The 26,391-nt window shown below is 45.4% G+C and overlaps 2 protein-coding genes across 21 annotated transcripts in view; one reads left to right on the forward strand and one right to left on the reverse strand.

Moving 5' to 3' along the window:
- Positions 1–230: 230 nt before the first annotated feature.
- LOC146761700 (uncharacterized) lies at positions 231–2,292 on the reverse strand. Of its 2 annotated transcripts, none has more exons than XM_085537052.1 (2): positions 772–2,292; positions 231–660 (listed from the first exon to the last, which is right to left on the reverse strand). In XM_085537052.1, the coding sequence occupies exon 1, from the start codon at positions 2,290–2,292 to the stop codon at positions 1,378–1,380; it is 915 nt and encodes a 304-aa protein (XP_085393178.1). In that variant the 3' UTR covers positions 231–660; positions 772–1,377. The 2 variants fall into 2 exon arrangements, with proteins under 2 accessions (XP_085393178.1, XP_085393179.1); XM_085537053.1 differs by having other exon boundaries at positions 766–2,292.
- Positions 2,225–26,391, forward strand: part of TRPS1 (transcriptional repressor GATA binding 1) — a 209,990-nt gene continuing 185,823 nt past the window's right edge. For 4 of the 19 annotated variants that reach the window (XM_085537037.1, XM_085537047.1, XM_085537041.1 and 1 more), the window contains exon 1: positions 2,695–3,011. Coding sequence is in view for 4 of the 19 variants with exons in the window: in XM_085537041.1 (XP_085393167.1) it covers positions 3,002–3,011 (10 nt within the window). In the remaining 15 variants the exon portion in view is untranslated. Of the gene's footprint in view, positions 2,357–2,693; positions 3,012–6,361; positions 6,701–20,701; positions 20,813–26,391 lie in introns of those variants that run through there. The other 15 variants (XM_015856208.3, XM_015856212.3, XM_015856214.3 and 12 more) reach the window with 8 other exon arrangements.

Here is a 26,391-nt window from a genome sequence, read left to right on the forward strand (position 1 = left end):
TATTTTTCTATATTGGAAACAACTGTCAAACAATTACTGTGTGACTCCATGAATTAGTTGGTTGTTTTGAAATATTCCTGCTAGGATAAAAATGGAAAAAAAAAAAGGCTGTAGGGGCCTTTGAGCCTGAACATATTGTGTCAATCACCAGCATGTGCAATGTATCTAAGCCATGAGGTAAAAATTTTCTTTGTAAATTATTTCATAAATAAATAATTTGCCTGAAAAAGTTTATGAAAATATTTTTGCCTTTATTAAGTTCTCTCCCGTTCTGTTGTGGTGAATCCAAAGCGATTGATATTGACATCTTCTTGATCTGCTTTATTTTAACTTGAAGCGCAGAATGTATCACGCAAGCACTTTTTTTTTTACGCAGATACCACAACATTCTCTTTCTGAGAGCGTTTCTTTGGAGTTACAGGGACTCCTTTTGCCTTTCTCAGCTCTGCTCAGAACGTGGTCTGAAGTCCACCCTAACAGTGTCCGCACTGAACGCTGACGGATTTTAAGCACAGATCTCATTGTTGTTCTACAGGTGGAAGAGGTGCATTTGTTACTGGGGGTTTCATGTGTTGGAACCTGCTCTCACAATCACCGACCTTCGTGTTTTATGTCAGAACGTTGACGAAATGCAGGAGCCGAGGTGTGGGGCATCGCTTCCTGTGCGAAAGAGAAAGCAATGGATAGGTCTCACCCAAGCAGAGAAGTGAAGGGGAATAACCCTGGTTTGAGTATTTTCCACTCCATCACTTTTGAAGTGCTCACCAATACCTGCTGGCATTAACCCTTTGCAGCTCCATGACGTGACAGTGGTAACAGAGCAGGAGAGCCTGAAGCAGAGCATGTGGGACAGACGCACCGAGCTGTCAGAGCTGTGCTCGCTGCACTCGTGGGAGCAGTTTGTGCGACTACAGTTCAGCTTGAGGTTTACGAAGGCAGAATCTGCACAGTAGTGCGGTGCTGCAGAACGTGGCCCCGACACTGCAGCAAACTCTGAGTTCTGACATTACTTTTCTTTCTTTCCTGCTTTGTGCTGAGGCTGTGGGGAGACCCACAAAGCCCTCACCTTGCATGGAGCCCAAAGGGTGCACCTCACACCTATGAGCCTTGCTGTCCGCCAGGCAGTCCTACAGCTGGAACTATGGGGAACGTGCTGCTGGGTGGTTTACGTGAGGAATCGCTTTGCCCATCAGCCAGCAGGTCGAACTGAGTGTGTATGAGGGATAAGTTTAGAGACACCACATGCATACAGGAAGGCTCCGTGTGTCTCCCTAGAGGCTTTATCCTTTGTAGCTCACTGTGAGTTGAGGATAGACATGTAAGGAAAGCGTTATGTCACATCTGGGGGGAGCAGCTCCATCTCTGACACCATCCAATTTAACTCTTTTCCAGCTCCCCACTCTGCGGGATCACTTTAAACCGTGCGTGCAGGAGGAAAACCCACGCCACGTGAAGTCCCCTAAGAGCAGAGATAACAGCGTCCCGCTTCCCAACACACGTTAACACCGCTTTTCGTGCCCGCTCCGTCTCTCCCCGCGGTAATTCCGCACGGCCGCGCTCCGTGTGCTCCGTACAGGGGAGTTGCGCGGCTCCCCGGCGGGCGGTGCCGGCAGCCCCCAAATCCGTACGGCGTCCCTCAGCGCACGCACAGGGAAACGGGGGAGGGGAGGCATTACAGCCTCCGATGGGAGCGACGGAGCGGGGCGGGGGATGCGGCCGTGGCCTGCGGGCTGCTCGCCCGCCACTTCTCCCGCTGCCCGCGGCCGGGCCGGGCGCGCTCCGTCGCTCCCTCCCCTGTCTCCGCGCGTTCCCGCGGGCCCGGCCCGGCGGCGGTGTGAGGCCGCGGCGGAGGCGGCGGCGGCGGCGTTGGGGGGCGGCGCGGGCCGCGCGGCGGGGCCGCCTGCACTGTCTCTTTAAGGGCGCTCCGTCTGGGGTGGCGCTTTCCTCCGCGAAGGCTCCTTTGATATTAATAGTGTTGGTGTCTTGAAACTGACGTAATGCGGGGAGACGGAGGTCCTGACAAGCGATAACAGTCCCTGATAACGCGCCGGCCGCCCCGCGCTCCCAGGCCGCCGCCTCGCCGCCGCGCCGTGCCCCGGCTCTGCGCCCCCCGCCCCGCCGCGCCCCCGCCCCCGCCCCGCGCCGGCCCCGCCGCCCCCTCCCCGCGGCGCGGGGCCGAGGGGGGAGAGGAGGCAGCAGCGCCGCGGCCCCCCGCCCCCCCCCACCCCCCCGCTCCCCGGCCACCGCCACATAATCCGCGGCCAACTCCGCCGGCAGCAGGAGACGGTTCATGGCTCGCGCCGCGGCTCCACCATCTTCCAGGCTGCCGGGGCCGCCGCTGACGGTTAATCAACAGGTACGGCGCGGGGGGGCGGGGGGGCGGCGGGGAGGGCGCCGGGGCCGGGAGGGGGCGGCGCGGCGGCGGCCGGGGCTGAGGGGGGGGCGCGGGGCGGGGGCGCGGCGCCCGCGGCGTGTGCCCGGGCTGGGGGGGTGGGGGGGGCGTGCTCCCCCCCTCCCTCATTGTGCCCCCCCCCAAAAAAAAAGACAACAAACCCCAAAAAACAAAACCCCAACAACAGCACCACGGAGGGGGAGAGGGGGGGGTGGGCGCAGCCGGAGCGCTTCTCAGGTTTCAGAGGGATTTTTCGGTGCCCCCCACCCCGACCCGCGCCCCCCTCGCCCCCCCCCGGCGGTGGGTCAAAGCCATGTGCCACGGCCGGGAATGGGCGAGCGCAGAGCGGCCGCGGCCCCGCCGCGCTCGGGAGGGTCAAGTTCAGGGAGGAGGGGAGCAGCCCACGGCGCGGCTCTGCCCGGCTCTGCCCTCCCCGCTCAGCGCTGTGCCCCGGCCCGGGGCGCTCTGGGGGGAGGGGAGGGAGAGCGGCGCGGCGCGGGGGGCGGCGGCGGAGGACGCTTCGCACCGAGGAGCTGCGGCCGCACGGCCCCGCGCCGCTGCCGGCAGCCGTAGTGCGGAGCGCGACGCGTGGGGCGCGGAGGCAGCACCATGAGCAGCAGTAAGTTCGGGGAAAAGTTTTTTGCTTTTGCTTTTCTTTTTTTTTTTCTTTTTTTCCCCCGGGTGGGGGGGCTGGGGTCCGCGCACAGCGCGGTGGGATCGGTGTTGTTATGTTTTGTTTTGCTTGTTTTGGGTTTTTTTTTTCTTTTTTTTTTTTTCTTTCTGTTATTTTTTTTTCTTTCCCTTTTTTTTTTTTTTTTTTTTTCAATCAGAGCACGGAGAGACGTAAAACTTTTCCTTCTTAAAGGCGAAGCTCTGCCCGCGGCGCTGCCCTCCCCGCCGGCCCGGAGCTGCCCCGTGCTGTCCTCGGTGCAATGAATGGGGTGGGTGACCCCGGGGGCTTTGTTCCAGGCACCGCGCAACTTTTGGGCCCTCCGGCTTTTTTTTTTAATCTTTCTTTTTTTTTTCTTAATTTTTTTTTTAATACATATTTAAAATCGGTGATAATTTTGGTAAACTTTGGAGATAGGGATGAGCTGAGGGAGGCGTATCTCGGTGCCATCCCACCGGGTCCCGGCGCGGCTGCAGCCAGCACACCCCCGACAGATCCCGCTGCAAAAGGAAAAGTATTTCCTACCCCAAACAGAGCGTTCTGCGCCTATTGGAGGTGCGGAGCGCGTCGCCTCTGCTGTGCGCTTTTGGAAGGCTGATAGGAACAAGCAGCAATTCCCTACGCTCCGGTTTTATTTAATCGAGCCGAGTGCGGGAGCCACCGAAGTGCCATCCCGGCAGTGCTCCTCAGCTGCAGCCGGGGATGTTGGTGGCATCAGGTTACTTTCCTGTTGGTTTTAGGAAAAGTTGAGCACGCAGCAGAGGCTGCCAGAGTGAGACATGCGAGGGGCAGCGGAGGAGAGCGGCGGGCAGAGCCAGGTCCTGACGTGGCCAAAATGGGAATGAAAGGCGCAGGGCTCCGGGGCTGCGGCGAGGTTCCCTCGTGGGTCCGACAGCGCGGATCCCAGCGGTGACATTTAGGGAAAACCTCACTGGGTGAGGAGCTTTTTTTAAGTGCTCCGGGTCTGTGAGTAAATAGAGGGCTTGTTTGAGAACATCAGCTATTTCCTGTAAGTTGTGATGCTGACAGGACTGTCTGGAAATGATATCAACACTTTGAAAGATAGATATTTTTTTTTTCTTTCTTTTTTTAACCGCTGAATGAAAGTTTGTTAATAACACGGTCGGACCAAAGCAGTGGAACACTTCTCTACAGAGTAAAAAATAGAGAGAAAGACTTTTTCTTCTTTCCTCTTGAAAAAGACATACCTGCTGCCTGGAGCACACAGAGCCAGCGGTGTTGGTGCCTGTGTGTATGCAGCTGCTTGGGGCAGCAGAAGGCTCCTTCGCCTTTCTGGGATCAGGAGAAGTAGGACAGAGAACAGCAGTCAGTCCATAACCCGCCCTGCTCGCTCCGGTCCTCGCTTTGTGTTGTTGTTGTTGCACATAAGAACTTTCCTCTCTTTGAAACTTTGCGTGTATGTAGTCACAACAAAGTAAGTAAAGGGCAAAGTTGCATCAGCTTCCAAGCATATATGTTGGATCCTCAATGGGCTCTCAGTAATAAGAAGCGTTGTCGTTTTTTTCCCTCTATTTCATAGTAATGTTAATAAAGGAAAAAATGTAAATATCAGCTCCGGAGATCCGGGACTTCTTTGGGCATCAAACATGCTGCAGCCAGGTTACCCTCCCTTATTTAATGCCTTCATAGTGTGATTTATGCCGCTGCTGAGTGGGGTGCTTCTGTCTTTATTAGTGATATAGCCCAGTGTTACTGTATGACTCCATCTCAGGGTTATGTTTCTATCATGTGTTGCGCATCAGTCGTAGGAACTTGCACGGTGCGCGCTGTTACTGTGCTGCGTGTGGGGAGCTTTATTATTCACATGTTGTGATTGCTGAGCACTGAGCCCCGTGTGGACCCGAGTGCCTCTGAGGTGCAGTGGCTGCTGTTAGATCTCCGTGTTTCAGGCGTGCTATATTTTAATGCCAGCTGACACAGAGGGTTTTCTATTTTCAAAGCATTGTGCAAACAATGACTAATTACTTTCTGTTCGTGTGAATTACCTCTTTTAGCACTTTATCAGGCAGTCGCTTTGAAACAAAACTGTTTTACATTACAGTGTGAAAGAGTTAAAAAATTAGCAAAGACGTGTAGGGAAAAACCAAAATTTTAATTACAAACAGGCATCTTTGGGTACGTATTTAAATTGTTCTTTTAATGTGGAACTTTCCTTCTGAGTTTGGGAGGGCGGATACGTATGAATATTTATGTCTCTTATAAACTCTCGACAATATTTTAATGTAATAATCTTAATAGAAACCGTCTCAGATCTCAGCGGCAGCCGCGCTGGCAGTATCGCCTTAATAAAGGGTTGTGGGTAGCACCAAATATAACATTGTGAGAAAGTTTATGGCGAAATATTTTTGAACACGACGGGCTGGGAATCTGACAACTCTTTTTGTTAGCTGCAAGTAAAGTGGAAATAAATTACGTTTTTAATACAGTTTCGGTTAAAACAAAGTGCCACCTGGTAGTAAAAGTATCGGCCCGAACAGAAATATATTCTGATGGAGATATTCAGCTGGGGTGCAAAATGAGGCCATTCATCCGCATGCTGACAGCGTTCCAGTCGGTGTTTGCCCTGCTTAATTTAGTTCCTCCACACACCATGGGGCAGTCTGGGGCTGATTTTGGCAGTGCTGGGCCGCTGGGAGCTCCGCGCTTTGTCCCTGGTGCTGCACCTCAGGAGGCAAGATGCAGTTGGTTAACAGTAACAGCAGACAGGTATATGGAGAAAAGGCAAATGCTTTCTTCTTTGTTTCTGAAACTTTCTGAAGTTCCTACCTAGTGAAAAAACAATGCCATTTTTTCCAGTCCCAGTGATTAATAGCAAAACCAGCATGGTCTGCACCCATCTATTGTACAAATACCATTGCTTGCTGACCTTTGGATACATTAATTACAGCATATCTGGTCCAGGTTCTACTGTTTTTGTCTGTCTGGAAGATAAATAAAAGTGCCCTTTCCAGTCCTTCTGGAGAAAGAGAAGAACTTTTTTCTTGGTACTATCATGAATTATGGAGTTCATTTTTGAATGCCGTGCCAATGGCGCTTTCTTTTACTTTTCTAAAGATAAGCTTGCACCAAAGAGGGAACATTTGCTTACTCGATGACTGCTTTCAGTTCACTTCTTACTGTGTTTAAGAACTTTCTAGGCTTTGCTTTTTTTTGGAGTGTGTTTGCTAATTAAAAGGAAAAAAAAGCACACAGTGAGTTCTATCGGATGATGCGAAGGATTAAAGCACAATTACACCCCTAAAGAGCAAATGTTTACAAGGGCGAGACGTAGCTGCGCCGTGTGGATGATGCTGGCTGCCTGCTCCTTGATGTAGGTCGCACCTCATCAATAAGGCCCTACCCGGGCAGCGTGCGGGACCAGATGTGCAGTGCCCAGTGCTCAGCAGTGCCACCGGGGCAGGGCAGGGAGCGGTGTCATTCGGTTCCCAGTTTCGTCAAGCAGACCGGGGCTCAGATTAAACATGGAGTGATGGGAGGATGAATGCTGTGGCCTCAGCTTAGTCCCCAGTGGACATTTTGTGGCAGTCTGGGAACATCGCGTGGCTGAGCACCATCCGGCTGGATTGGCGTCACGGGGTTTGGAGGAGCGTGGTGTAGGTGGACCAGCACAGCCGTGTGTAAGGAACTTTGTTTAATAGCCATCTATGTTTTGTTCATCTTCTGCGCTATCAATTTCTTATTTTCTAGCACCTTTTAAAGCGACGCATTAAAAATTAATAACGCCACCAGTGGAACGTGCATCTAAAACTGAATAGAAAACGCTCATCTTTCTGTCGGTGATTTTTATTATCAGCCTAAGGAATTTTACTCGTGCTGCGGATTTCTGTACGTGGATTTAGGAAACTTGCGGAAGTCCTCTACTGCGCGGCACAGCCCAGCATGGGACGCCCCGTGTGCCTGCATGGTGGGACCTGGGCATGCCGTGCTGGTGGGCACAGCTCCCATGGGGTGCTCTTGCCTTCAGAACAGGACGACTGAGTCGCAGAGTTCAGTCCCAGTGGTCATTTTTTTTTTCTCTCTCTTTAGCTACATCGCACACGTATAATTTCTCGTAAGTCTGCTTTCTTTCCAGGCTCGGATTGACTTTTATTTCTTCTTTCCCTTAAATTTAGTTTAAAATATTTAATTTTTAAAATGTTACTAGCCCTTTAAAAACCTGTAATAAATGCTTTACAAGTGGCTAGACACCTTCCCTGGTGGTTTAATTTATACAAGCAGGAAACTTTCTCTCCTTCTTTCTCTCTCTCTTTCTTGTTTTCTTTAAACCAACTGACGTAATGCCAAACTTTGCTTTAAAAGAACAGACAGAAGTAATTGGTAGCTTTTAACTTTTAATAATGTTCTGGATTGGTTTTAGTGGCCAAACTGCCATTTTTTAAAAATTCAAGTAAAAACGGGCTTGTGGCCTGAGGAAGAAAGGCCCTGTTGATGCAGTTATTTTTATTCTTGTTTTTCAATCTGTTATTAAAAATCTTTCCTGCTGAGCTCTGCTGGATTTCTCCAATTGCTCTTTGTGATGGCTGGTGCATTTCAGGTTACGGTAACTTAAACTGTTTTCTGATTTATTATTATTATTATTATTTTTTTCTTTCTTCCTCCCCCCCCCCCCTTTTTTTTTTTTTTTTTCTTTTTCCCATGGGCATTTTTAGATGCCCCGTCCCTTTTCTTTTTTTAGGTTTCATTTCTTGCCTCTTTTCCTTTCCCTTTTGCCCAAAGTCTTACTTTGGAGGTGCAGTTTGTTTTCATTCCGACAGGACTAACTCTGTAGCTACCTTCACTGAATATTATTTCTCCAGGATGAGAGTGTTTTACACCTGTCAGTGGCACTGATGGGAACGATATTGGCTGCTCATTTCAGAGGATGGGAGATGCTGTCTGGCAGAGCGGATGTTTTCTGTGCTCCCTCCACCTCATATTTTTATAACAACCAAGTTTTACAACATGCTTGGTAATAGACTTCAGTGATTTGTGCCCACAGGATGACAATGGGAACAAGAAAATGCAGCGGAAGGATTTTATAATTGACTATACTTAAGCAAATCCAGTGTATTATCTTTGTTTTTTTCCCTCCTCTCTTTTTATTTATTTTCTTTGTTTTTAGAGTTTTTTTATTTGTTTCCTTAATTTCTTTCCCACCTCTGCTGGGGTTTCGAGCGCAGACAAGCTTTCTGCAGTAAAAGACGGCGTTGGGCAATAGACTTTCTTGACGAAGTTGACGTCAGGACGACTTCATAAGTTGGCAAGTAGGGAAATCTTTCAAAGACCGAGTTGGCTTGTGCCAGTTTTTCCTTCCTTTAGGGGAGACACTCCACCCAGTAGGAGGTTACCCCACCCAGTGTGGAGAGCTATAATTCAGTGGCAACACTTTAAATGTCAATCCTCCCTAGGGTTTAAACCCCAGACTTGTCTTGCCTCAATCTTTCTATTGAATCTAACATTCAATCTGTTGAAGTAACCTCTCATCTTCATAAGCGCTTTTTGGGCTTTATCCTGCAGTCCTCATTCTTGAAAAATACTCATTGACGTCAGGGGGACTTTTTGGTTCGGTAGAGCTGCAGGATTGGCCTCTGCAGGGTGGTGTGTGGCTGTGTGTCTGGAAGGAGGATTGTGTTTGCCTGATGAGTACTGTATGTAATCTGTGTTGTTACGGATGAAATCTGAAGAAGTCCTGGAGCCGTAGTGCACTAAAACAGATCTTCAATAAGTGAAGTGTACTTGTTGAGCATTTTGTCAAGTGAACACTGAACATTGAGCATTTTGTCAAGTGAACATATGAGCTTTAAAATTTCCAACTAGGTAGAATGTCAAGCATTTCTACCCCTTATATTTAGCCATATCACACGATAGGCATTTTTGAATGCTTCTATTGGAGTGTTTTCTGTGCTCTGATGGAAAATGAACACTGTGGCTTGTGACTCAGTGCTTGCCATGGCCATTGGGGTACTGAGATAGGGGCTGAGAACTTGAAGGGGAAAAGTTCCGAGGTGCTCGCTAAGTCGGTGTACAGTTTTTTATATGAGCATTTTGCTTCCTTCTGGCGTCAGTTCTCAAGCATCCCTTCCAGATTCCACGTTCCTGTAGTCAGACTTTGACAGTGCAGAGGGGAATTTATAATTTGATATTGTAAAAATGTTACAGAAGAAGCACCGTGGTGTTAATCACTGTGCATTTTGAAAATTAGCCAGCACTTTTAGCTCACTTATATATTTGAAGAAAAGCCTGTAAAAGATAATGTTAAAAATCATCGATGTGCTTATGTTTCTCAGCAAGATTTACTTTAACAATATGCTTCAGTTTTGCCTCAAACCATTTCAAGCCACCTCTGGTCCAAGAATGTACCAGTTCTTGGTTCCTGGAAGATTAAGCGTGACAGTTTCTATTATATAATGAACAGCAGTATTGTTTGAACAAAGGTAACATATTTTGATTTGTGTACTTTTTTTTGGCAGCTGGCACTAGTGTAGGTCTAAAATGAGTGGTGATCTAACAGTGTAAATATCTGAATGTTCTTGAAACGCACTGTATGGATGTAATGTGTTTAAATCATTGAATCTATCTATCTATATTATATAGAATGTGTGTGGATGTGTATATACAAAGCCGTAAATGGTGTGTTCTGCTATCTGTAGCCTTCAAATGTGTATCCTTTGGGTATTCTTGACCTACTTTGCAAAGTCTGCAAGTCTGAAATACATACTGAAACTTAAAAAATTAAACATACAGCTTGGCGGTTCACAAAAACAGGGGGGACAGATTTTCTTGTAGTTAATTGAAAAATGATAAAATACTCTGCCTGGACAGATACCTTTCAGACTGCTTTTGGATGTGCCAGTGACTTCCCTGGGACTATTAAAAAGCCCTGCAAAACCACACATCAAATCAAAAGCCTAACAAAAACTAAATTCTCAACTGATGTTTGGGTGGGGAGGGGGAAACAAGTAGGTGCTGAAGTGGAGTATCGCCTTAAATTCCTGTGTGCAGCTGTGGCTTAGTGAAAGCAAAATTAGTTAGAACAAAGCAGTTTTCTTTGGGGGGAGAAGCTTTTCAGTGTTTTCAAAGTTTGATTCTTTTAAACTTTCATACGCTGATCTCAAGTGAAAGCTGTATGTGGAACCTCATCCAAAACTTGCTGTGCAGATGAAACACAGCTTTGTGAATTCGGTTAATAAAACAAAGATTTATCTTATTTCAGCTTCTCAAACTGGAGTTAGTTTGCTTTTCTGTTGAAGAGTTCTCGTTTTTGGACGTGTTAAGTACCCTTGATCAGGCATTCCCTAGCTGCAGTCATACAGGATAAACCAAAAATGCAGTGCATGCGGTTCATCCCTGAGCTTTCTCCTCTGCCTATAGAGATGCACATGCACAGTTAACAAAGTAAACCTTGCCCCAAATACCTGAGGCAAGAGCTTGTGGAAAGCCAAGCCTCACCGTGTGCTTCGCTGTATGTCTCAGAGGTGAACAGTGACTGCTAGGCACGTGGGAGCGGGGTGGTTGTGCCTGGCACCTGGCTCAGGGTGCTCGGAGCAGGGCAGTCCCCTGAGCTGTCACAGGAGTGGGAGTTTCCTCCAGCCTTTTCAGAGCTGAAGTTTTTGTTAGAACTGAATTGCTTACTGAGTGTTGTGGGTATCAGAATGAAAAAAGAATAATACAGTGGATTAAATTAATCTTGTAATAGCTGTTTGGCCATACTGCAGCAATGTAAATCATCTTGTGGCATTGAGCTGATATTTCCAGTCTTATAGGGGGGAAGATCAGAAGTTATCAACAAACGTATATCTGAGTCATTCAGCTACAATAAATCTTCTGACAAACACCCACCCCTTGCACACCCAGAGACACTCTCTGAGACTGTTGAAATTCGGCACACACCTGTATCTTACGTGTGAGTCTGTAAGCATGAATAGGAGATGTGTCCTCAGCTGCAATCACACAGTGTTGTTTCCTCTGCTAAGCTACAGCACCAGCAATCAAAACAGTCCCGGCACCAGAATTCAGCTTTCCATTTGTTTGTTGCTGCCTGCGTAGCCCTCAAGGTTGTCTCCTTCCCTGGAAGACATCCCAAGGAATGGTTAATTACAGAGAAACGTATGTATGGTGGGGAGCGCAGCTCTGTCGCAGCTCAGGGTATGGAACTTTATGTGCTTTGTCTATATCAAGTAAGAAGCAGTCGTGCCTAATCCGCTTTTATCTAGGTATCATTCTGTCATGTGTAAGGTATGCTCTGCCTTGCTGCCTCTGTTCTTTGCCTCTCTGTGTTTCCCGCACACGTTCTGGTCTCACTCTGGCTGCTGGGTGCACATACATACACGCTAAAAATACACATAAATTGAATCTGTATATTGCATAATTTTTTTTCTTTCTTTCTTTTTTTTTTTTTACAAAAACACCAGTGTTTGTATTGTTCTTTTTTCTGAGCCCTTAATGAGTTTAAAGAATTTAATGTGACTTAATAAGGGCTCTTATTCTATTTCTGACACAGAGACTAATGAGGGAAAAGTAGAACAAATTGAAACCCAATTTTAATTGTGGTTGGTTTCATGACGTCATCAAATGCAGGATATTACAACTCCTGGAAAAGTTTGCAAATCCAGGCAAGAGTCCATTTTGCATCACTGCCCCTGTTTATCACACAGAGTTTACTAGTGAGAAAACAAAGTTGAGCGTGTTTTGTTTTTCTTTTGATGTTCGGGTTGGTTTGATTTTTAGGTGAATGCTTTTCATAAAAGTGAGTCTCACCTGATATGCGTGCCAACCTGTGGGAAATTTAGATACCGCTGAGGACTGATTAAAACTCACTGATTGTGGTGCTGATCTACTCCCTGCTTGCACGTGCCTAACCTGCTAACTTCATCTGCATCAGATCAGATCCTCTCCAGAAAGCTGTCTAATTGCATCGTGTTTTAAGAACTGTGTTTCTTTGGGACCTATACTGCACTTTGGTGCAGTTTATCGCCTTAGAGCAGTCTTTCTGAACTGATAAGAATACTTCCTAATGCCCCGTCTTGCATTTTGCCTCCTTGCACACTATGGCCAAAGCAGTGCTTTGCAGCACAGACAGGTCTTCGGCATGATCAACAGCTGGCCTGACACCTTCATAGGAATTCTTTTGATTGAAAAGCAGTTTGCTTCCAAAACTGGAATTAAAAATAAATGTAGGCTTTTACAGCACACTTGTTTCTTGGCCCTTTTGGTCTTCACAATCCGTTTTCTTTTTTTCTATCAAGTGGCTCAAATAAATAGCATTGAAGCTCCAAGACTGCATGTATACCCATGTAAGCAGAGCGTAAGATAGATGTGATGTTATGGACATCAGGGTATTTTTGACAGGCCAAGGTAAGCTGTGATTTTCACTGTCCGCAAAATCTTCTTTTGATGTAACCAACTGGGGAAAGTTGCAGAACAGAACATATTCTTTTCTATACCATCTGATTCTTTTCCTGTATTTGTTGTAGGGATTCTAGCGATATCAAATAGGCGGTCAGTAGTGTGTTTTCTTAGGTGGATGTTAGCACTTTGCTCTCCTGCTGTCCCTACACATCTGAACCGTGATGGGTTTTATTGTTCCCTCTTTTATTTGACTTTTTTTTTTGCAATTAGGTTTTGTTTTTGTGTTGCTGACTGCAACACGAGATAGTTCAAGTAAATGAATAAGAATTTGAATTGGAAATAGGGTCATTTTTAACCAGCTTTCTTGAGCATTATCATGCAAACAGAAAGAGAGTAAGTTGTCTGGTTGGTTTTTCTAAATGCATATATGGGTGTTTGTGGTTTGTTTTTCTCTTAATGAAGGTTTTCATAATTTGGTACTTTAGAAAACATGGGTATGTTCTGAAAATATTTCTCACAGATGGCAGATCTGAGTCGGTAGCTTTTAGGTAGACGGTTTTGCCGCAGCAAATGGAGTCTAGAGCTGAACACAGTTTTCTGGAGTTTTAAAACCGTTGGAAAGCAAGATTTATTGGACCTTAAATATCCCAGTGGTACAAATTTATTTGGTGTTCATGGCAGTCTCAGATTAACTTTCCTTAGAGATTTGCTGTGGTATTGCATTATCTAAGGAACATTTAAAATGGGTTTGCCTACCTTTTTTCTGCAGCGATTTCTCAGTTCTAATTTGTGTGTAGGAAAATCTGCACTAATAAAGATGACCTGTTAGCGCTGCTGAACTTTATGGTACGAACTGTTTTACCTGGATGGGTCAAAAACAAGAGTTTGAAAAGCTGGTGTTTTTAAAGATTTTTCTTCCAGCAGTGCAGTGTGGCAGTGGTTGTTGGCAGTGGGAGGGAGCCTAGGAAGTAGTCACAGGAGAAAGAAAGAAGACAGCTGTGGAATTTATTTTACTGGGTTAAAGGAGACTCATGGCTAAGCAAGCTTTACCTTCTTGGGTTTTCAGGATTTATTGTCCAAAAGACAGATGTCTGAATGGAAAGGGAACTAGGATATTGCAAAATCCATCACGACATGAAGTGCTATTACTGCATGTGAATACAATTTATTAATTTTTTTTCACTCCAGCAAATGGTGACTTTCTCTGTCTTATCAGAAGGAATTTCGGATGAGACCTTACTGGAGTAATGCTGCCTTAAGTTGTGGGCTTGCCAGCTGTAGATGCGGTCGTGGCAGTCTGCACTGTGTGACGATGCCGCTGTCATTCAGGAACGGGGCAGAAAAGTACCTCGATGCTTTCCTAGAAACTGCGCTATATGAAAGAGGGAAGGGCAAGAAGGAGAGCAGAGAGAGCGCTCTGATATATGAGCTGAGATTATGGATGTTGTAATGCCATTTATTTTAGAATACTATAGAAAAATCACATTGGGACCAAAGTTCCCGTGGATTAGCATGAGATATTTATTACCATTTTCCTGTGTTTTCCCTGGTTAGGATCTAATCCTTCAGTGTCTGGAGCAGCTTGGAGTTAAGAATTTGTCCATTCAGAGGGGAAAACATTGCCAGCTAAAGGATTTCACTGTTTCACTACCAGTATTTATTTATTTCAATGCTTCCCTACCCTGGTATTTCCCAAAGTGAACAGTTTGAGACTGGAAGAAAGAAATGGGGGACAGGAAAGCCAGAAGAGTACCTGGGGCACATATCTGCCTGGTAACTAGCATTTACTGATTGTTATTTACTGCCAAGACGATTACAGCAGTTGTGTGCCGGAGGAGCAGCCTGCACGCAGCCAGTGCACAGGAATGAAGTGAGGTTGAGTGCAATTCCAAGGTGACTAAAAGGTTTGCTTGTGACATACTTGTAGCAAAAGCCATTTTCAGTTGCCCAGTACCCAAACGCTGTAATTTCATGAGTGACACATTTGATTATGAGCAGCCATCAAAAGGCTGCTTATAGGCATCTTGTTTAAAAGAATGCACTTGAACTAAATAAATACTCACAGGTCAGATAAATATGTTGATCTGTCCTTCTAATTCGATGTCTGCAGTTTCATGCCCTATTTCAGTGCTGTTTTTTTTCTTTTTTCCTGTTTTTTATTTTTTTTTTCAGTTTTGCAGTTTGTTTAAAAGTGTACTTTCTGCAGAGGTGATGCAGACCATGCTTGTGCATTCCTTGCTAGGGCAGAGCTTCCATTTGTGTCCTTGGGAGTTGTTATGAGCCAGAGTTGCTGCCTGTTCTGTGCTTGAAATAGAAAGAATATGACTTGTAGAGGGGACCCCTCCTCCTCAAAACTGACTTGCTGTGATGAGCAGTTTACTTCCTGGGAAAAAAAAGGCTGTATGATTTTCAGTCCGTTCTGTCAAGTTTTAGTGAACAGTATGAGCTTATTAGGACTACTAGTGAGGAATGAAAAGGGAAGGACTTGGGGCATGTCTTACCTCTGTGTTAGAGAAAATAAAGTATAAAGAGCCTCTGCAGAGCTTGCTTAGTGATTCTTTGCTTATCATCTTTTCATGATGAAATACGCACATAGGAAAAACACAGGAGTTAATGTTTACTTTCTGGATGTTTTATTGTCAAGCAAAGAGAACTGACAGTTTCGTGGTTAAGTGCCTGAAGTTGTTTTAGGCTTTGCAGTTGTTGAATTAATCTCTGCAAAGATAACTGTGTATCTTTTTAAGACTTTTTTTGGGGGTCTTTTTAATGAAAGAGAGATATTTTGTTCTTTCTGCCTTTGGAGCCTGGATATCATGTTAACTGCTAGCAGCAGGCTCTTCAGCTTTTCCTTCCTTGAACTATCTCGGGAATCATTCTTCCAGTAGAATTTCCTTACAGATTTGGTAATTTATGGGTTTCGGAACCACACTGCAGAATGGGCAAATGCATTTTAAGGCATTTCTTTTAATTGTGTGGAAAACACTGGATTCTTAATTATGGGTTTACAGATATTTCTGTTGCTGTTACTTTGCTTCGTGCAACATTATCTGGGTGTTTTACTGAGACGTTGCCTAGGCAGAAGTTTGACTTGCAAGGGCTTTTTTATTTTTTCTTCATTTTTTTCTCAGTAAACATTGAAGATGAGCGAAAAGAGACAAAGATCCCATCTTTGTAGCGTTCTGTACATCAGATTTGATAGAACTTCAAGCTACTTACTCCCTGGTTTTAAAGAAAGATGAAAAGGCCCTTGGAAAGATTAACTTTATTTCTGGCAACATTTTCATAGAATTATATTATGGCAAAGACGGAATCAAAGGATGAATGGACAAAGTTGGGATTTTTGCCATTTTTTTTTTTTCTGAAGCTTTTTTTTTTTTTTTTAAATAAAAAATGTATGTAGAATACAATGTTTCCCACAAGAGCACCTTCACAAATTTAGCATAAAGAAAATGCATTTTAATTCAAAGACGCTGGTACGTTTTTTAAGGCTTTGAAAGCAGTAATCCAACAGGTACATAAAGGAGTAATGATAAACATGATGATTATTTGTATCTAGCATTGTTAGACTACATGATTTACTTTAGTGCGTTTAAAGATTAATTTTATTTATTTAAGATATCCAACCTATTCTGCATGTTAAACGCAAGTCTCTTGGCTTCTTATTTTGCTGCTTTTAATGTCAGCTGGCTCATTTCAGCATGCAAAGTTTTCATTTTAAGAATTTCTTCTAATTTAGAAAATGCCTGATTACAGTTGGAGGGTCTTAATGTAGGGGAGCTGTGTGCTGGATGGGAGCGAGACCACTTGTCTCAGGTCCCCACCACTGAGGGCCACACCGATGAGGCACAGGGAGCCGTGCACTCTGCCTGTTGATGTCGTCCATTTTCAGCACCATGTAGGTAGTGTTGCAAATACACACTTGCAGGGTGCTTGCAGTGATGTGGGCATCGCATAGATCCCCACGGTGCAACTGCTCAGGTGCGGGTCTTAGCATGCAGGCCATCTTCATAGCCCAGCGTACTGCAGCGGTTGTTTCTTTCTAGTAGGCGTCCTTACAGCGCAAACCCAGCATCTGGGAATGGCCTCAGTGGAAAGCGTGTTGGCATGCTGTGAGCCGCTCTGTAACAGCTGCTGGGTCCGTCTCCCCGCTCACGACTGACTGAAAGTGCAGAGTGATCCTCTGAGAGGGGAGGACAAGACAAGACTTAAACCAAAGGGAGGTTTCTTGCCTTTGCCAAAGGGCAGCGGAGAGAAAGACTCATCAGAATAACCCATTGTTTCTGTCAGAAGTCTTAAAACCTGGCAGCTACACCAACAGGTCGTTTAATTTTCACCCGCCGCAGTCACAGGGCCCTTGTCCTAAGTGTGATTCCCAAGCCTACTCCTTCTTTCAGCAGGCGTCCGCGCTGAGGCTGTAAATTCTCCCCATGTGTTTGCATACACACACTCAGGGTAGCCCAAAATCTAAATACGCGCTGCTGAGTGCTCGTGCTCGCTGAGGCCCCTTTTCTGCACTGCTACTTGGAACCTGTTCAAGTGCTTGGTAGGAACCCATGGCCATGTTCGGGGCCTGGCCCGCCAAGCAGGACAGGCCGCTGGCTAAGGCATGGCAGCTGGGCTCGGCTACTCTGCAGCAGTCTGGTAGCAGCGCCTGGCTGGCTGCGGTGAGGGAAGCCTGAGGTGGATGCTTGGGGGTTCCTTGGTTCCACATACCGGGACAGGGACAGATTTAAAGGCCTCCCATCTCATTACTGCAGTAGTGCAGGTGACCTCCGTGTTCTGGGCTGTTGGTGCTGATTGTGCTGGTTACCCGTGGAGGGAGTGGAGCCACTGTCTCGCGCCAGGAGGACAGGAGAGACAGGGATCTTCTTTCTAAAAGAAGGTGTTATTTTTTTTTTCTCACCCCTATTCTTTATTCATAAACCTAACGCAGTTCCACAATTCCCAGACATGTAAAGCTGCAGGGCTTTTTTTGTTTTGTTTAAATCTTTCTGACCCAGCCAAATTTTTGGGGTTGGCACGAGGTGCAGCCAGTACCCATGGCCTTCCAGGGCTTGCTTGGTCTAGAAGTTTGCAGATGTTTTCTGCTGGATCTGGCTCTTAATGAACAGAAAAGATTTTGGCATGCTTATTTCTTTATTTATTTTCAAGGGGAAAATGTGGTTTAAAATGTTGATAATTGTTTTACGTGAACTACTCAGACTTTATGCGACTCTATGGGAAAATGAATGCTCATCAATTTGAAAAAACTTCTTTATTCATAAAGCATTCATATTTAAAGTGATTTCTTTTTTTTTTTTTCCTTAATGAAAATAGGGTTTGGGGAGCATTACAAATAATTATTATTTTTAATTACATGTAGTTCTTCATCAGAGTTCTTGAAGACGGCCCACTGTGATCCTCTGCTGAAAATACCAGGGCTTTTCAAAAGCTTCTTAATTACCCATTTTTAACTGCTCCTCTTTGCAATATACACCCAGTAACCAAAAAGAAGAGAAAAGAAAATAGTCCAAGAGGGGTCCGCCTACAGGTGTGCATAGGTCAAGCACTTGTTTCTCTTCTGGAATGATTATTTTGCTTTTCCAGCCAGCAGGTAGTACTGCTTGCCATCGGCACCCAGCTTGCTCACTCTCAGGGAGGGAATACTTATCACCGAGCTGCAGTGCATTTTAATCAAGGTTCCCAGAGTGTTTTACAAACATTAATTGCCTCTTAAGGACAGGATGAAGCATTGCACCCATTGTACTGATGGGTGAGCCAAGGCACGGGGAATCTCAATGACTTCTGTCACAGCAAGCCAGGCTGCAAGCAGAGTGTGAGCGTCCTCACCCCTGTGCTGCTGAGACGCCTCCCCTCTGCCCTCCAGTTTTGCTCATTTTCTTTAAATATGAACTTCTCAGACTCGGACCATTTCCTTGCATAGTATAAGGCAAGTGCTGTGCTTGCTCTGATGTCACTCTGAAGTTCTGGTAGAGCTCTTGGTTTATGTGTTTGCTGAGTCTGGAGGCCTCTGCGGCAGGACTTTGATTTGACTGTGAACCTCATGTTTTGCTGCTGCCCTTTGTGGCTCTGTTGGGGCCACTGGATCACCTCCAGAATAGTTCCTGTTTATTACTGATGTCTCAATGCTCTGTGAGTGACAGAAAGAATTCCACTTTTCAGCACAAAAGTTCACCCACTAAATGATTCCCCAGCATGATACATGCTCTGTCTTGTATTTAATTATCTTGTAATTATCAAAGCAGTAATGAAGCTATGCATAAGAAGTGCAAAGATCAATAAAAACAGTCCAAAATGATGATGGAGCACTGACAGGCTATGAGCCCAACTGCTTTTTCAATGCTTGTTTCTTTTTTTTTTTGTTCTTTCTTAAAAGATTTGGGTTTTATTTTTCTTTTTTAAACAGTATCAGAAAAAAAAGGATTCAGAGTTGTATTGTCTGCCCCTAACTGATGATGATCATGCATACGTTCTGAGTGATTTGCAAAAAGCTGTGTAAGTGCTAATGAAAGTTTGTGTTGGAGTGGCTGCTAAGAATATGATCATTGTTACCAATTTATTAACACCATGAAAGATTTCCTGTCCTAAAAAGACTGCCAGGCAGCGTCATAATCCGGAGCGGGCAGAGCCATGTGGTAGGTTTGACTGAGCCCCTTTGACAATTATATCATTTATTTAGCTGTCTATCTTTAGAAGTTGGGAGGCTAAGCTTTGGTTTCAGAGGCATGCCGAAACTCTCGCACTGCATACATGGCAAGGGCAGTGGAATACCAGAGTGCTCGCTTGGGCTTTAACTACTAAATAATGTGGTTGCACATGACACAACAAGAACAGAGGTATAATCCTGCCCTGTGAAGCAGGTCACATGTTCCAGGTTCTCTGTAATGTATGCAAAGTAGCTGCTTAAATCATTACGAGTGTGTAAATCATCTTCTTCATAAACAATACCATCAAGGTACAGTCAGGCAACATGTCTCTTGTGGGTTGACTGGAGCTTGAGTTTCCTTCAGACGTGGAGGAGGTACGTCAGTGCGTGTGAAGCAGATTCATCTGTTGCTGCAGTGTGGTCTCTGCAATGTTTTGGATTTCTGAGATGAATATGCTCAGGCTGTCTTCTTCACATTGAATCCTGAAGTGCAGGGAAAGGAGGAGGATGTGAATGAGGCTCGTGTAGCCTATACGATGTGAGGCTACCATGAAAAAATTGCTCCTTTTTCTTCTGGCTTTGTAAGTCACGCAACTGATAACCATTTGCTCCTCTTCATAACTTTAGTAAGTATTCAGAGCTCCTCTTGCAATGTATATACGTTCATTTGGGTTTGTCGAGCAGTTTATTAGAGTCCTACCTTTTGCTTTAGCCACTGTTCCCCTTATAGACTATGTTACTGTTCTTTTTCCTTCTGTCTTTAATATGCCAGTGTACTTTCTATAACTCCTATGCAATGACCCGGACCTCTTTAACACAGTCCTCAATGCTGACTCGTTCAGTGGTGAGTGAAACTGAAAGCAAGACCTGATCTTGTTAAAGCCCTGCTGTGCTCCTGCAGAAAGCAGAAAGGTGGTAGTCGTTGCTGTTGTTGGAGTTTGTGTCTTTTCTGTGAGGTGTTGAGGGGTAGCTGGGTTGTACGCTCACCTCCCCACCCCCAAATGTTGTATTTTGGATTGCTTTAAATAGTTGTTTGGGTGATGTTATTACGGTGAATCATGTTTTTAATGTCTGCTTTAAACACGCGTGAGTTCATACTGAGACAATAGGAGCCCTCTGTCATTTGCTATCACGTAATGTTTATGCAGCATGCGAAATGTCCTTGTTTTGCAAAGACAGGTGGGTCTTCTGAGCAGAAATCCTGTCCCAGATCATTTTTGGTTAAAAAGCGAGAGCGGAGCCGGTGGCTCCATTCGTGCTGAATGGGATCTGCTGGCTGAGTGATGCCTAACGTCGGGATTACAAGTTGGCTCCGTCAGGTTTAGGCTCAGGGGAAGCGAACTGAGCACGGTGCCGACCTAAGGGTGCTGTGCGCCGCACCGTGCCCCGCCGCGGCGGGAAGAAAAACGGGAGCAGCCCTCATCAACTTTCAGCACATGTGGAAACAGAGCTGTAAGAGCAGGGGCATCCCCAATGCATCGGCAATTTGCTGAGCGCCCGAGGGCTGCATCTCATTTGCATTAAGAATGTGGAGGTCGCTCCTCGCCTTTATCTCGGCGGCGGGGCCGGTGCAGGCCGCAGGGCCCGCGGCACCGGGACCCGGGTTCGGGGCTGCCTGGGGGCACCGCCGGGCCTCAGCGGCGCCGCGGTGAGCGCTCCGCCTTCGCCCTGCGCTCCCTCCCCCGGGCCCTCCGAGTGGGACCCAGCGGGCTCCGGCTCGGGTCCGGCCGTGGCAGCGAGCGGCAGCCCGCAGCAGGTGAGAGCTCTGCCCGGCCTTCGGGACTCCGCGCCCATCGGCGGGGCGTGGAGGTGCTGCGGAGGATGGGGCGAATCTGTGCCCTCGCAGAAACCCCGCGTTCTAACCGGCTTGGTAATGAGGGGAAAAAAAAAGAGAGGCAAAACAACCCAGCTTGTGCTTTTTCAGTAGAGATAACTGTTATCTCTTATAGAAGTCTACATAAGTGTAAGTAATTGCCCGCACTTGGCTCTGTGACAGGGGAAAGGCTGGGATCCGCAGACTCGCGTTGCACGGTGCGTGCAGGGGAAGCTCTGGGATGCGGGGGGCTGCGGCGTTCGTGCCCCCGCATCCCTCGTCTGTAAAGTTCCGTGCGAGAGTTCGTGGTGCCTCGGGAAGGGGGCGGGGAGGGGGCGCGTTGTACGAAACACTTCGAGCGAAGTTTTGCTGGGATCGTCCTTAAAACCAGCCCGAACCGAACAGTCGCGCGGCCGCACCGAGCCGGCTGCCTTTGTTCGGCGTGGAGGTTCCGGGGCCGTGTCAGGAAGGAGCAGCGCGAATCCGCGTCGGCTGCCCTGGGGGCAGGCTCGGCGTTTTGCCCCTTCCCCGCCTTATCTCGGCTCCCCCAGCCGGCGCTGAGCGAGAGCCCAAGGGATCCGTGCGCGCGTGCCCGTGCGCGCCGCGGGGCTGCGGAGCCGCGGATCGCGTTGTCGCTCGCACCCCGCGCCGGGCGCTGCCTCCGCGGCTCCGCTTCCGCCGTGCGTGCGCGGCCGGCGGCCGGCGCTGGCGCCTTATCGCAGGAAGCGGTGCGGAAAGCAGTTGCTCCCTCGCTCTGCCCGGCTCCCAGGCAGCCTGATTAACGACTCCTCTGCCCCCGCCTGTCACTCAAGTGCTGGGGACGTCACAGTGTCGCTGCTGGCCCCTCTGCTGCGTCGGGACCAGGCTCCTTCCATTTTTATTTTTTTTTCATTTTTCTTCACCAAACTTAGATAAGGCATTTAATATGATTACAGCCCTTTTTTTTTAGTTTGCATTTTCCTTCTCAGCTCCTTTTGCTTACTCTCTCTCTGCATATATATAAATCAGTGTATAAAGCGAATTTCTCCTTGGTGTTCTCCCTGACCTGAAGCAAGTGCAGCTTTTCCTTTTCTTACGCTCATCCTTTCAGGACACCTTTGGAAATGGCTTCTGTTGACCTCGCTTTAGTGTACTTCTATAATGAAGAGGATGTGAGTCTGGTCAGTTTGCTTGGAAAAAGAAAACTACAACAAAAAAAAGCAGATTGAGAGGGAAATTCCAGGATAAAATCCATTATTTCATCATCTAGATTCATCTGTGAGGAGCAGTGCTTTGAGAAAATAGTCCTGTCCTACTCTAGTATTTCTTACACATGCTAAAAGCTCTTAGAAAGGAGATCCTAGTATGTTTGAATTACAGTATACTTTGTGATATCTCATTGTACTGAGTGGGTATTCCAAGAAGCCCAGAAACAAGTCTTCCCTTAAAAAAAATTAATCCTCTATTTATTTCCAAATTGTTGTCTGCAGACGCATAATCACAGTGTGATACCAATCTTCCGTATCATATAATCCAGTTAGGGCTTTTAATTAAAAAGTTTGATGTGAAAGCGGCATAGTGGTTCCCCCTTAGGTTTGAAGTCTTTCAATGGTCCACAATCCAGAAATTTAGGAACGTTCATTCAAGAGAATTCTGGTCCTGAATCGTTCCATTTTGCTTTCGCTTCATCGTGTAATTTTTATTCCTCTCCTTTCAAACACAGCTAAAACCAGCGAGAAAGGAAATTTTTGAAGTGATTTGCAAAGTTATTTGATTTTTATAAAATTACATGGTACAATGTGCTGTGTGTGCCAAACTGCAGACAGACCTTCAGCTCATAAATTAAGTACACTTTTTTGTTCTGGTTTAAGCCCATTGAGACTTCTGCCAGTTAGGTTTTTCTCTTCTGTGATCATCATACATAATAGTCTGATGCTGCTGATACTTGCAGGAGCGTAGCGAAACTGGTAGCATCATGTATGTGGTTTGATTTTTAATGCATAGCATATTAAAGCATATTTTCTATCCCAAAAGATGTTAGATGAGACTACTGCAGTATATATTAAAACAGTAACTGGACTCTTAAACAGTCTAATATGAATAACAAAGGTATATAGTAATTAATGCTTAAGAAACAAACCTAAGCAACCAGAAATACCTTTTTAGTATAGAAAAACCTGTATTTGAGAATACTTTTAAATATTTACCTTTTAAAAACAAAACTTTCAGATTTTGTTCCCTGCCAGGATCTGTGTCTGCTCAGCTCCATGTACTGTTTGATTATGTTTATTTACCTATTTGCTGCCAAAGTTTTAAGTAAAGTCACACCACAGTTGTGGAAATGGCTGCTAACACCTGGAACCAACCTGTGGAAGTGATTAAACTGTTTTCTTGCCAGAGGCTTCCTCTGCTGGTGCAGGGACACTGTTCTCTCCGTTTTGCATTCTGCTCAATGATGCTAATTTTCTAAACGGAGATTACCAGGAACTGGGGGGGAAAAAATAGAAAGGAAAAAGAAAACTCATTTTCCTTTCCCACTCTGGGGATGAAAAGAAAGTATGAGATGATGAAATCTGTTGCTTCTAAAATATGTGATAAACCAAAACAATTGGATGAACAATTGTACAGTGAACAAATCACATGTGTAATTCTTTGTTTAAATTAGTTTTAAATGCAAAGCAGGTTTTGTGAACGTCTTGCTTTTTTCTTACTTATATACCTCGGCCGTCATTGGACTGATGAGCAGTACTTTAAAGAGATTTTTAATGGTTTTTAGTTTAATTCCAGCTTTCATAAACCTTAAAAAAAACCAAACCCAAAACAACTTATTGTCTAGTAAATACAAAACATGGAACAAAATCCACATATGAACGTGTAAACACAAAAGATTGTGTTGTATAACTGCTTAATTAAGTTCATATAGGTTCAATGTACACAAGTTGCTATCCAAAGGAAGACTCCTTCCTTTGATAGAACAACTTCATTTAGTTGCAGCTGACATCTTACAGTGATTATTGCCTGGGTTGTCACTTTTCAGAATCACAGTGAAAACATAAATAATTCTTTTAACCTCATTGTTGTGTGTATGTTGAAGTCTTTGGCGTGCCAATTGAAATGGTGACTAAAACTGGTGATTTGTAAATTGCTGTGATTAAAGTCTGTGTCTGTGTAAATAACCATCAGTGCACACAGCGCAGTGAGTTTAAAATACGCAGTGTACCTGTTCCTCTTTGTGCCAAATCCTTCTAAAAGCAAAACGGAATCATTTCATTCAGTCCGCAATGCAGTGTGTTTATTGGGTGGTGTGTAGCCGAAATTCTGAGCGCCGTATCCAGATCGAATAAGTGTTTTTGTGTTTTCAAGATACTGCCCAGGCTGAGGTACCGCTTTAAGAAAAGTTGTTAGTATCGTATCTTGTTCCTTCCTCATTCTGAAATCCCAAGCGGGTTTTGGATCCTGATGATCCAATTCTGGGACCTGCAGAAAGTCAGACTGAATGATTTTTGTAATAAGTGAAAATGCCAGGGGGAACGCCAGCCTGGAGTTAATATCTTGAGCAAAGACTATGAAAATAAGGATGTGTGTTCTGAGATGAACACGTTCATTAATTAGAGAGCATTAAGAAAATAAGACCAAATCTTGAAGACCTCTTGTGATTAATCATGGTTTTGTCCAAATAAAATCTGCCTCTGTCTTCCTGAGCGCCTGTTGCAGTAATGGCTGCAAGATACTATCGGATGGAGTTACCAAACCATGCTCCGTCTGAACAGGCCTCAGGGCTAAACCAGCGCTGAATGAAGACCCTGGACTGCTGAGAGCAAGTGTTCAGCTGAGAACTATTAAAGAGAAAGAAAAAGAAAGTTGTCACAGCTGTGTCCTTTTAAGGTCAGCACCGAAAAAGAAGCTTGTCAAGTTGATGAAGGGAGATGACTTACTGGTGTAACTTAGGGCAAAAGAGATAAGCAATAAAAATAGTATTAGGTCCCTGTTTGATAGAGTGACTTCTGTCAGCTTACATAGAGAACCAAGTGAAAAAATGCACTGTGTTAGTTACTGTGACAGTGAAGCTGATGCGTTGTATGGAAATTTGGTTGCGGCAATTGCACTGGGTTTTGGAGCCTACCTTTTGTTGCTTTAACTGAGGACCAAGGTAGATCGACCAAGTACACAAGGGCTTAATTTAATTGAAATGAAACATTCAAACTACTTGGTAGAAAGTTAGATGTAGGCAGAAAGGTTGAAACTGTAGATAACTTCTGGTGGTGTTTTTGTTGGTATCCTGCCTGGACGAGGTGTCCGGGTGGGAGTGCAGAGCTGGGTGTGGACTGGTTGGACACCTCTGTCTCTGGTTTCTGTATGGGATGGCAGTTTTTGTGTGCATTTTAAAGATGTTTGTAGTCAATGTGAACTAATAACAACTTTTCTTGTCTGAACTCCTGTGTAACACAGCGCTCCAAATTCCACCCAGTGTAGCTTCTGCTGTGTAATACAAAAGCTGAATATCATTAGCATATCTTACAGAAGTATAGTTTCAAAGCATTTTAATGACAAGGAAGGCATCATAATCCTCCCTTGCATGTTATTTAATGAATCAGATTGCTTGCAATAATGATTTCACTTTTCTGAAGGCAGCACTTCCATTTCCTGGCAGATAGAGATTGTTTTCTGATGATTTTATTTTTTCCTGCCAAGTCTTTGTAACCCATCCTTCCTTTATGTGCAGCTTTCTTTCATTCACTCAGGCTATCCTGGATGGTTTACCTCTCCACTTGACTTTCTCCCCCTGCTCTCATAAGCACTGCAGACCAGCAGGAGCCTCACTGTGTGGGAAAGCAGCACTCTGGTGCTTGGGCAGAAAAGCCTCTGGTGAGGAGCTACAGCATGATGAACTGTGGGGCATCTGTGGGGCTAAGGAAGAGAGCATGGACAGATTGGGCTCTGTTGTGAGTTTCTTCAGGTGTGTGACTTGGAGATTTCTGTGGGACTTGCACTAATTCACCCCCTGTGCCCAGTTACAGTTCCAGCCCTGGCAGGGAGGGTTGTAGGATTTCCATCAGCAGCTGCTGGAATGGAGCTGGGCTGAAAATGTGCTGGAGAACACTCCGGAGGAGAGGAGAGGGCAGCTTCTGTTACCCAGATCTTCGAGAATTGAAAACCTTGCATGTTACCAAGGGAAAAAAAAACACAACTATGTGTCTTTGTGTTGTATCAGACAGAAGGGCAGGCCAGATTGTGGCTTATCACAAAGCACTGGTTATAGCAAAGAATATGGATCGTGAATAAGTGCATATCTAAAAGGATTCCACCGTCATAGGGAAAAAAAAAGTAATGCTGGTATGTCATGCTGTTTGTGGGGAAAAAAAAGGACAGCAAATGGCATAGTGTCTGCTAAAGCAAAACAATGTGTGAAGGTTGGTGTGGCCCAAACGAAGCTCATAAAAAGCTTTTTAGGAACTGTAAGGCTTGTGTTGGTCAGTATGACCACAGAAGGCTTTTCTGCTTAGCCATCTGTTACCATCTTTGTTTTTCTGTGGTGGATTCTG

Source organism: Coturnix japonica, chromosome 2 (assembly GCF_054131305.1).
Source record: "Coturnix japonica strain WE chromosome 2, WE-NBRP24, whole genome shotgun sequence".
NCBI classification, from domain to species: Eukaryota; Metazoa; Chordata; class Aves; order Galliformes; family Phasianidae; genus Coturnix; species Coturnix japonica.

Coding starts and splice junctions, on each gene's coding strand:
- LOC146761700 (XM_085537052.1), bottom strand. CDS start 2,292: ATGAACCGTCTCCTGCTGCCGGCGGAGTTGGCCGCGGATTATGTGGCG.